General features: G+C 38.8%; 1 protein-coding gene across 1 annotated transcript; it reads right to left on the bottom strand.

The window, feature by feature from the left end:
* Positions 1-3,804: 3,804 nt before the first annotated feature.
* On the bottom strand, positions 3,805-5,115 carry LOC148411339 (GTPase IMAP family member 7-like). Its single transcript, XM_088435397.1, has one exon. It carries the CDS (start codon positions 4,740-4,742, stop codon positions 3,939-3,941), a length of 804 nt encoding a protein of 267 aa, XP_088291523.1. The 5' UTR covers positions 4,743-5,115; the 3' UTR covers positions 3,805-3,938.
* Between the last annotated feature and the right edge of the window lie 7,264 nt (positions 5,116-12,379).

Genomic DNA, 12,379 nt, shown 5'->3' with positions numbered 1-12,379 from the left:
TAGAGCCTTTGCAATTGCCTATTGTAATCGTTTTGCTTCTCTGGCACTTGGTGAACTTCATCAGTGGTACTGTACTTCTGCAATTGGGGCATAAAATGGATAAATATTATATTAACTTGTAGATTGTACGTGTACTTTCAAACAAAATATACATGTACACGCGCACACATCGTGCTTCGGACAGAGTCACTTGCGAGGCGTTCATGATCATTCATAGTGTGGGAAATCTGAAAGACACTTAACCCGCAACAAATAAATAACTTACGTATTTATGACTATCAGAAAACATGAATAATTTACAAAGATGATATGTTCCAAAATGTTTGACCCCATTTCGTAGGCCAATAATTTTGACAATTTTCGTTAGAATGACCTCAAATTTTCACAGCTTGTGTAGAAAAGTTACATGTTTTTATGTGTAACGTTTGGAAGTCCTATCTTTTCAGGCTAAGAAATGCCGCTCACTTCAAAAGAAAAGGTATTTTGCATGTTAGAGTATGCTCGAGTCAGTCACCGAAGGCAGTGCAGCGTGCCTTCTTTACAAATTTTGCTTGAACATTTATGAAAATCTGTCACATAGAACCAACAAATATGTGTCCATTTCTTTGTAAATTTAACCAATAAAACTTCAACAATGATCTTCAACATGAAGTGTTTTTAGTTTCATTATGACACACAGGGCCATCCATATATACTGTACATATTTATATAAAAGCATATATACATTGTCCACTTATAAACTTTCTGTCTAACTTTTACCTAGCCTAGCGTGCTATAACCGGATGTAGTGGCTGAAAAGAAGAATTGCATCATCGTGAGTTTAGCATGGCATATCTGAAACGTATGCGCAGCATAGGCATTTCCATTGTAAGCTAAAATGTATTAGTTGTATTTATGGAGTTATTCGATTAATGATTATAGACATATAAAGTATGTAGTTGACATAATTAATCACTTTAATCCATATGTATTATTTTGGCTTTCAAAAAATATATATACCTTTTAAGTCTGAATGCAATGCAAGTAAGATCCATCAGGTGACCCATTGAAGTGACACAGTGCCAACACAGTCTCGATAGTTTCCCCATGTGTTGATACGAATCGATATAGGAGGCCTCATTAAATTTCCACTAATGAATAAAACAACAACAAAAAAGCAAACAAGGAACTCGCAAAGCACAAAACCCCCAAAAATGAAATGTGTGTGTTTTACATATTCTGTAAAGTTGATCACACAAACTTCTCAGAGAGTTAAACCTCGTGAGGTGAGCAATCTTAAGAACAACCACTCTGCTCGTCACAAGCAATAATATTACATGACAGTATTCATAAAACGCAGTTATGGCCGTCGGGGCCAGCAAGGCCGCCTCTGCTGGCCTAATATAACCTGACATTATCATAACTATAATAAACTATAATAATTATAATACCCATTATGAAAGTCAATTTCATTTTAAAATGTATTTTTACTAAATATATATATACAGTCAGCCCCCTGCTTACGAGCATCCCGATTTGCGAACATTCCGCCTTACGAGCGTGGATCAGGGAGATTTTTGTCCTCCGCTTACGAGCAAACCTCTCGTCTTGCGAGCATCCCGACAAACCAGCCATTGAGTATGTAGAAATGTTCTCGCCTAACTGCGTCAATATATTCAGCAGTTGCGTCATCTACAATCGTTAATAGATACTTATGGCGGTAACGTGAACGCTATTGGTCTTACAATCTCACACTGACTGTCTCACTCACGGTGTCTAAATATATATTACCATTTAAGTGTAGTGTTTGTACAGCTAAAGGGAAAAACAGCTGACATGAAATTAAATGTGCCGATTGCAGGACAAAGAATTGTCATTGGTTTAAATGTGTGTTTTTTTTTTAATTAATTGTCAATACATTCCAACCGTTTAAAAAAAAGTGCGAATAATTATCAGTCAGTCAAGGAGACGCCAATATGCTATTGGTCGATTAAGGTCACCCGGTCTCACTCACGGAGATGCTATTGGCCGGCGTCACACGTCAATCACAGAAATGCCGATATGCTATTGGCCGAACGCCTTTATCTAGCTTGATGGGACAGGATGGAAGGAAGTAGACAAAATGAGTGAAAAACGGAATGTTTTGAAGACTTTGCAAACTTTATCTGTTAGACATAGCTTCTAAAATTACTAGCAGCGGTAAAGGAAGAAATAAGAGGATGATGTTTTAGTATCTCCGTGATTTGCACCATGACTGAAAGAGTTACTGTAACACTGTAAGACCAATAGCCTATATGCGTTGCCGTATTAACTCAAGAGGTTAATCTCTGCACCCTATTACGGGTGATGATACAGCGCCATATAATGGTTGCTAGACAAGATTGCATGTCAGGTTAGTCGGCGATCTCCCGATATGCATTGGGACAGCGTCATTGTTGCGATTTTGTGAGTTGTAACCAAAGGTGAACTGACGCTCGAATAAGCCATAAGTGTACTGCCTAGTAAATGCAACACACACAACCACCTCTCCGCTTCCACCGTGCTCAATTCACGTCGGGAAAAACAGTTGACATGAAATTAAGTGTGCCGATTGCAGGACAAAAAATCGTCACAGATTTAAATGTGTTTTAATCAATAAGATGTCAATACATTCCAACCGTTTAAAAAAAAGTGCAAATAATTATCAGTCAGTCAAGGAGACGCCAATATGCTATTGGTCGATTAAGGTCACCCGGTCTCACTCACGGAGATGCTATTGGCCGGTGTCACACGTCAATCACAGAAGTGCCGATATGCTATTGGCCGAACGCCTTTATCTAGCTTGATGGCACAGCTGGTTGGGATGGAAGGAAGTAGAGAAAACCCTGACTGAAAAAGTTACTTTGACACTGTAAGACCAATAGCATATCTGATTTACCGTATTGACTTAGAGCATTCATCTCTGCTCATCTCTGCTTATCTCAGCACAAGTCACGTCTTTCCAAAGGTAAAAGTCATTTATCCTTTGTATTTGTTATTTAATGCAACTGTACAGTAGTTTATGTCACTTAATATTAATTTATGTATACAGCGTGATGATTTTACCTAAGGCTTCTGCGCGCGTTGCACGCACTCACGAATTAACATGGGTTTGGATTGCCCGCTATACGAGCAATTCGAGATACGAGCGTAGCCGCTGAACGGATTAAGTTCGTAACCCGGGGGCCCACTGTGTATATATATATATATATCTTGTATGTAAAATTATACTCCATCTTCTGTTTTTTTCCTGTCATAGTATATCCATATGGTTACACTCCTCCGAGTGCTGCCGTTTTAGTGTAGAGTTTTAGCCAATTAGAATTCAGCTAACGTGTGTCGCCAGGCAGACTTCCCGGCAGACCATGATCAGGCAGACCTAAGTGTAAAATGCACAGACTGCCACTGATAATACGTGACCCTCTTTAATAGCCGACAGTCTTGGCGTCAAAGAGAGCCACGTGTACGTGGGCAAACAAATCTGTTAGTCCCTAACAGTTACTGCCCATTCAAAGTGTCTATCCCACCTGGGTCATGTTACTCTTTGTTTAGGGATATCACTGCAAAAGAGGAGCTTTTAATTTATCATATTGGAACTGAGCTGTACAGCCCGCCTAGCATAGGTCATTTTGTTAATGAAGTCATCATCATTGAACAGTAAGTGGAAGAGAAGATGAGGAGGAAGATCATGGTGCAGTGGATCCAAAATGTTGAAGACGTACTCTTAACATGTCGAAAAGAGTACACATAAGAGGTACCCTTAAAACACTGGCAAAAAATGCTCATAAAAGACATGAGGAGTCTGAATTACTTGGGTTAGAAATGAATTTATCTTCATCTTGCCTAATAGGGACTGAGGGAAACATATTGGACAACAAACTCCACAGAAACAGCTGTCACATAGTCATTGATCTCATATTGTTGCCTTTACATGTTGGTATTTAGGATGTTGTGTAAATCTGAGTGTTTGCCCCTGATGGATAGTTCACCATGTAATCTAACGAGTTTTGTCGCAAAGCTACTGAGCATTGAAACTCCTTGATTCTCTGCAACAGTTCCGCCACTAAAGAGAAGTTGTAAGGTTGTCCATCTGCAACATCTTTGTCTATATTTTGTGTCTGTGCGGTCTCTTGTGTCTTCTCAAACAGCTTCTCTGTAAAGTGTTGGTTTCCGTTTGCTGCCACCATTTTTTCAATCTTCTGAATCAGCTGCACCACCTGAACTCTATTCCGCATTTTCTTATTGTTGAAGACATGGTAGCGGCCACCACACCTGTTAATCAGCTCTTGGAGTTTAGGATGGCTACTCTTCACATACTCATGTATGGTTCTTCCTTGTAGCTCATCCCCATGGGTGAAAAGAACAATCGTGTGACGGCATACCTCAAGACCAAAGACTTTCTCTAGACTCCTCATGCTTTCTTCATCTTCTTTCGTAAACTTGCCAATCTGCAAGACCAGCAAGAAGGCGTGGGGACCAGGAGAGGTCACCTGAATGCATTCTGCAATGTCCTTCCTTATATTTTCAGCATCTTGAGATGTATCCAGAAACCCAGGGGTATCAACAACCTGAATTTTTCTTTGACCCTTGACGCTTCCTGTTTCACAGTGCTCAGTCACTGACCATGCACTTGTTTCAGACAAAAAGATTTTTTTTCCGACGATCGTGTTACCGACCGCGCTCTTTCCGCCTCCAGTTTTTCCAATGAGCACGATCCTCAGAGGATCACCTGCTGACAGAAACATAATTTGATCAGTTAAGCTGAAAAAAAAAAACACAAATGAGAGAAAATACAGAGTGAAAATTGGGAACGTCACCGTAAGGGATTGAATACTGGGCACCCATCTTGACAAAAGAAATAAAACCCAGCCGACTTTTATATTTGTTGCGCATCATTCTTAAGAACTCCGCCCACAAGGTGGACCAGATCAACTTGCTTCAGTTTCGAAAACAACCTGCTGAACTTGCTCTTCTAAAATATATCACTCTCCATCCCTCGGAGGACAGCAGTGGCACATGTTTGTATTGTTGGTGTCCTTCTTTAGCAATCCACAACCTTGTTAAATTAGAACAACCGGTTTTTGCCTTGAAAGCAACCTGCTGAACTGGTTCTTTAAAATTAAGATTAGTTTTCACACCACAAATAACAGAAGCGCACATGTTTTTATCACCTGCAGCAGCCCTAATAAAAATAGGGGAAGTCTTAAGTGAATAGTGTGAGTGACTACATGCCTAAGTGTATGACAATTGTAACTGTGACAGGGGCAACTGTCAATTTTCCTGTTTTGAGTTGTATTCTTCTCCGGGAAGTTTAAAAAAATAAGAATTTCATTGTGTGGTATTACTATGCATATGACAATAAAACTTGAATCTTGAAACGAAACGAAATGAAATAAAATGAAAACTTGAAATCGCTAAATTCCCATTTGATTCAAACACAACATCAGATTCTACTGCTTGTTAATATAGCTGCCCGGATATTATTGCGCCTCACATACAGGAGATTACTACGAATGACTTGAACACTGCGGAAGCACAAGATAAAATGACAGAAACGCAGGGAATTCTATATTTGTATCATAAAGTTTTCTTTTTCTTCTGTTTGCCCTCCTCTGCCATCATTTTTGCTTTGGAACATGGCCTCACTCAACAGAGGTGGGCACTTGGTCAGCACTGACGGACTGTCCGTCAGTCTGTCACCAACAGACACTTGTTTTGCCGACGGACTGAAGAATGACGGAAATGCGAAAACAAGGCGAATTAAAAATGTCAGAAGTGCAATTTTTATCCATCGTCATCATGATGAATGTCGGACCAGCAATAAAAATGTAAGTTGCCCCCCTCAGCAAAACTATGTAAGTTGCGCACTTAATGACCAGCGGAAGATTTTTTTGCCCACAATGGTGTTCCCGACTTCATTCTTTACCACTACAGTTGAGATGAGCAGTATCTCAGGAGCTATGGCCTGTTAAAAGATATGTACTGTACTTGAATCAGTTTCAATGTGAGGATAAATGGAAACATAAGCACAGAAAGTTTTAAAAATTGGCAACTTCACCATTATAAATGGAGTCCTTCCTCCTTTGTATTCACCATTTGGCCTTGAACACAACCTGCTGAAATGACTCTTCCAAACTTTATCACATCACCCCTCAAAATAGCAGCAAGGGCATGTGTTTGTTTTGTGTGTATCCTTCTTCACTCTGCTTCTTGGGTGGATAAGTCGAACCCACTTCGGTATTTCAGGAAAGCTGCTGAACCAGCTTTTCAAAATTACATTACAGTATATCACTCTTCACCTCTCAAATAACAGTAAGAGCATGTTTGTATCATTGGTACCCTTCGTCTGCACTTTGCCTTGAAAGTCTTTCAGTCTACAAAAAAAAGCTTCTGAACTGATTCCCACTCCATCAGTCACATGTGGTTGTGTCCTTAGGCAAGACACTTCACCCACCTTACCTCCAGTGGCTGGTCAGAGGCGCTGAATGCGCAGTATGGCACCCTCGCGTCTGTCAGTCTGCCCCAGGGCAGCTGTGGCTACACACTATAGTTTACCACCACTGGTTACTGTGTGTTTGTGCTGTGCTTTGTAAAGCGCCTCGGGTGTCATGAAAGGTGCTATATAAATGTAAGGCGTTTTTATTATTACCTAGAAATTGCTGTGGAAAGTGCTGTATTTATGTGTCTGTGTGAAATGTGTCTTTGATGTGACATCCAACCAGTCGACACCCAATCAATAAAGGTGGAAGCCATTTCCGCCTTTCCTTGACCTCAAAGGACTAAGCGTTTCCAAGAATTCATTGGGATGGTGACCTACCGCAGACTAATCGGCCCACCAAAACCCACATCTTCAAACCCAACTGGACCCACTTCAGTTGTTCCGGTGCTGCCAAAGGCTGGAGCTGTGGACTATTGTTTGGAATCTCTTCATTTGCCCCTGAGTTTGTTACGAGTAGGTGACTGGTCATCATTCTTCCCAGGTACAAGGATTTTGACAATGGGTGAATTGTGGGGTGGCCTGTTTAGTGGGGCATACATATTTCTACAGACATTTTTAAGGCTTATTCATTATTCCTGAGGGGTCATGTACAGAAAGTAAGCAACCTGCCCAAGATTGGCTTCAGTCACATTTGCTTCTGCTCAAACGGGTAGATTATGGAGCTCATTTGATTGCAGGTACAGTTAAATCACCAGTGGCTAAAGCGAAACTGTGGCAGAGTTTTTACTAGGAGTGAGCCAAAAATAAACATTCACATAGAAATCTGGATTCTCAACGACTACAATTCAGAATCAATTTAAATTGTCTCAAAGTCTATATAATAGAAAAAAGGAAATCAAGCCACTTCCTGTCAGATTCTGTACTTTATCAGTCTTGCGAAACAGACTGAAGAAGTATCATGATTTGTTGCAATTAAAATTTCAAGTTGAGGGTAGTTGAACCTGTTTTAGTACCAATGCTTTAAAACTCGCAATTTAGCAAGAAGGTTGTCCTCCACCCAAGTGTTAAATGAGAGATCAAGTGCGTTGAAATAAAACATAAATTTTCTTCTGATTTGTTTGAAAAATATTGTTACTAAGAAATGTATTACTGTACATCTCTTTTCAACACATTATAGCAGGGGTATGCAACTCCAGTGCCCAAGAGCCACTATTCTGCACGTATTTTATGTCTCCCTTCTATGACACACCAGATTTAAATGATCAGGATCATTATCAGGCTTCTGCAGAGCTTTCTGATGAGCTGATTATTTTAATCAGGTGTGTTGTTGCAGAGAGACATAAAAAACATGCAGGATAGTGGCTCTTGAGGACTGGAGCTGCCAACCCCTCATCTACTGTACATTGTATACCAGCGACTTTTGGTAACAGTACAGTGGCCCTGAAGTACAAATCACACAAACAAAACACTTAGCAAACAAAAAACAAAAAACAAACACCTTAAAGCGAGAAGCACACGAGAAAACAGAAGAACACAAAAATAAGAACATGCAAGAAAAAAGACACACACAAGAAAGACACAAACAAGAAAAAAGATGAAAAGAAGAAAAAGGACACATGCCAGAAAAAAGATGCAAACAAGAAAAAAGACGCTGGCAGCGTCAAACGCAACATGTCACATGTATTCTTGGGGTGGTGCTGTGGCTTATACTGTATAAGCGCCAGGTTCATGGATAGTGTGAGGGAGAATTTAAATGGAAGGGCAAATGGTTTTGACCTCAGGTGTGTTGTAATTTTAAATACTCTTTGGGAAATGTGTTTATTTTATGGTTTACTATGGTTTATGGTTTACATTTTAAACACACAGATACGGACGTCATACTCACTGCTGCTGAAAATAAATCAATGGACACAACAGCTGCATCTGTCAAGTTGTCAATTGTTTGCTACACATTACAGTTTAGAACCAGAAAGGCACGTCAGCCGGGTCAGTCCACAATTCAATCTTTGAGAGCTCTGTATGGGACGGAGGCTCTTAAGAACGGAAATAAGAAAAAAAGAAAAAAAAAGAAACAAGAAAAAGAAATGATTTTACATATGAATTACTGTAATGCTATTTAAACATACAGTAGATAAGTGGAAAAAGTCGATCTGATTTGAGTTATACGGTTATAAGTTGACCCCCCTAATATAGGGATAGAAAATGAGGCAAAAAAACCTCAACTCGTACTCGGAGTATTACACTAAGTAAATCAGAGGCTTATGTGAAGGGCAACCAGACCTGTGCCTTGCTGGCAAAGGTTCATCAACACACCACAAAGTTGATTATCAAGAATTTAACAAGTCTTCTGCTTAGGTGACATACAGTAAATGTCTTTAAGCACCCAGTGCAGTGATTTACTTAATGAGGGTGCGTTGGCACACTAATTTACTGGCAGACACTTGAGAAGAAAACCTTTAGTTTCATTGCATATCCTTGTTCAGCACTCTATCCACTGTGTGGACTATACCAGTAAGCTTTTCTGTAATTTCACAACCTGATGCAGCGACTTTCTCCTCACCACCAAAACGAATCTAGGAGATCCACTAGATGAGGAATAAAATTCAAATATGTACTTAAAACTCCTATTTGCGGGATATGAATGACAGACAATAAAATGACAAGCTGTAAACATATTAAGATAAGTTAAATTTGTTTTATAAGTAAAGTGGTTACATACATTTTGAAAAATTTCTGCTTTGACAAAAATCTAAATAAAAAATATCATTTTCAATTTGGCAGCACTGTTATGGTAGTATCATGATACAAATACAGTGTATTACTGAACTGGTGTTTACTCCTTGAATTTTGTGTTTCTAGTTTCACTTCCTTTCTTCACTAACTAAGCAGGTACTGTATTTAGTTGTACTATATTAGTCAATAGTCTTTATTATTGTCTGTGTTTCCTTGTTTTACATGTCTGAATTGTTGGGTACTCAACATTCAGCATTCCCACGTAACTAGTTCATCATAGTAAAGCTTCAAACAGTAAAACAATAAGTCAAAGTCAAAGTCAATTTTATTGTCAATTTCTTCACATGTACTTAACAAACAAAGGAATCGAAATTGCGTTTCTCACTATCCTCTGCATTTTACATGTACAATAACAAAGTGCAGGTGCGCAAGACGAGACAATCCTAAAACTAGATTCTTAACAATAGTAACATGCAGTATGTTAGGGCTACTTTGCCCTGAACAGACTGTGTGCAGGGTGACTTGTATCAGTGACAATTGTGATGGTTTTGAGGCTGAGGTGGGTGGTGTAAAGGTCTTGCAGGGAGGGGAGTGGAGCACCAATAATCCTCTCAGCTGTCCTCACGATGCGTTGTAGAGCCTTCCTGTTATAGTCAGTGCAGCTCCCGCCCCACACGATGATGCAGCTGGTGAGGATGCTTTTGATGGTTCCTCTGTAGAATGTGGTCATGATGGGCGGCGCTGCACTTGCCCGCTTCAGTTTGCGCAGGAAGTAGAGACGTTTCTCGTCCCTGTCATGAGCCTCGCTGCAGCACTTTGTACTGAGTGCAGACTTTTGATGAAAGACATCAGAAGTCCAAAAAACGATACGTTACAATAGTCAAGGCTTGACGTAATAAACGCATGAGTTAATGTTTAAGCATCACTAGGAGCCAGAATAGGGTGAATCATTAATATTGCAAAGGTGAAAGAACGCGGTTCTCTTAACATCTGTTTGAAAAGAGAGAGTTGAGTCGAATATCACACAGAGCCAATAGTACAATTATCCAGATTCAAAGTGGTATTCTTAAATAAGTTCTGATGATGAGCAGGGCCAATAACTAACATCTCTGTTTTACTGAGGTTGAGAAGCAGAAAATTGGAAGAGATCCATCATTTAATCTTGGAAAGGCAGACATCCAGGTTACAGCTTCCTTCAGTAGGTGGGAAGATCTAGGTCACAGGTGTCAAACTCAAGCCCCAGGGGCCAGATTCTGCCCCATCATTTTATGTCTCCGTCCATCCAGAGATACAGCCCACATGATTTTCACGGCATTAAAAGAGTTAATGTGCAAAAGATATTAAAACTGAGAGGATCATAAACTGGGAGGTTCAGATATGATTATGATGACTCCAGATAGTTCTTTTAGAGTGGCAAAGTATGGAATTATATGCTCCGATTAGAGAACGTGGACAATTGTTCCATTCAGCACGATTAATAATTGTGGTCTGCAATAATACAAAGAATAACAAATATTAACATACATACAGTATATACATACTGTACATGTGCAACTAAATCCACTACACAGCAAACAGCATAACATTCTAAACTTCTAAACTCACGGCATTCAGTGCTAACCAAACATAAATACTGTACAAGCTTCATTATATGAACGAAACGCCGTTAGCATAATTAGCATGCTAGCCGAGAGTAAAACAATTTAAATTGATGTGACGTCACACACAAGCATACACCTGCTCTACAACGTTTAACAAGCTATCGAGGTGAGGTAATACATGTAACCCAAAACGCAACATTTTATATAAATGGCGTTGATTTAATGAGCAAACAATGTACTAATAGTCTTATTCGGAAATGTTTACATAATCATAGAAATATAGTTCCTCGGGGGAAATTTTTTTGGAGTCTCAATTTGCAAATATAAATTGGCATAAATCATGGCTTGTTCCCTTTACATTTTTACTAACTAATAAACTGATAAAGTCAGAGAAACACATTTAAAAATATTACATGACATTTATCCAACAACTGTATATATTTCAAGATTTGTCCAATTGGATGAAAACTGTACATTTTGTAGATCTGTTCAAAAAAAGTGTGATTCATCTTTTTTTTTTGTTAACGTTCATTTAGTGTGAAGTTATGGGAAAACATAGTTTTTTGAAAAATGAAATCTAACAGAATTAAAATCCAAGATGAAAGTATACTTGTTTCATATATAAAGACCAAGACATTTGCAATGTCGTTTTTCTTCTTACTCTGTTTGGGAAATTTCACATTCAAAAAGCATTTTTTTTTTTTTTTAATTTTACAACCTGTTATAAAATATTCAAAATCGATATTGATCTTTTTTTGAGTCTCTTAAGTCTGTAAATATTAGGCAAGGGAAAATGATGCAGGACATTCATTCTAATTTGTTTAAGTGAAGTCTGTCAATTTTTTTCTTTCATTGTAAAGGTGTTAAAATTATCTGGAGTGTCTGGTTGGTTGTATATATTTGTAGTATCGTGTTGTTGTGTTATGTTTGTCAGTGTTAGAAAGCCCACATTGTTTATCTGTTATTGGTTTCGTTCGATGTGCTGTTTGTGTACGATGAAGTAATTTCCCATATGCTTTGAGCATTCCGTGAACGCAACACTAGTCTAACGTGAATGACCCACCGTAGTTTTCTCTTTTTACTCGTCCGCGACACCGTTGAGTCCGTGACATAACTTGACAAAGCTGTTCATAACACATGTTCTAGCACATTTGTGATTTTGTGTATGTGTTGAAAGGTGAGTTTATTTCCTTATAACGTTCCATTTGGACTTTAGTTGTGTGTTATAGAGCAAGTGTATGCTTGTGTGTGACGTCATGTTCTGTACTTAAGTTGTTGTACTCGGCTAGCATATTAATTATGCTAATAGCGTTTCGTTCATATGAGGAAGCATTTATTTGTGTTTGGCTAGAACTGAATGCCGTGAGTTTAGAAGTTAAGAATGTTATGCTGCTTGCTGAGTAGTGGATTAAATTGTGTATGTACTGTATGTATGTATGTTAATATTTTTTCTACTTTGTCTGTATTATTGCAGACTACGGTTAATAAATGTGCTGAATGGAGCAACTGTCCATGTTCTCTAACCGGAGCATAGTCGTCCATATTTTGCCACTCGAAAAAGAACTAGCTGGAGACATCATAATCAAACTTGAATCCCACGTTTTATGAT

Source organism: Hippichthys cyanospilos, chromosome 15 (assembly GCF_059441005.1).
Source record: "Hippichthys cyanospilos isolate Australia breed blue-spotted pipefish chromosome 15, RoL_Hcya_1.0, whole genome shotgun sequence".
Classification (NCBI taxonomy): Eukaryota; Metazoa; Chordata; class Actinopteri; order Syngnathiformes; family Syngnathidae; genus Hippichthys; species Hippichthys cyanospilos.
The sequence above is the reverse complement of the archived record's forward strand: the minus strand, read 5'-3'. Positions and strand labels throughout refer to the sequence as shown.

Bases quoted from the DNA above. Each gene is read 5' to 3' on its own strand.
- LOC148411339 (XM_088435397.1), bottom strand. From the start codon at position 4,742: ATGTTTCTGTCAGCAGGTGATCCTCTGAGGATCGTGCTCATTGGAAAA.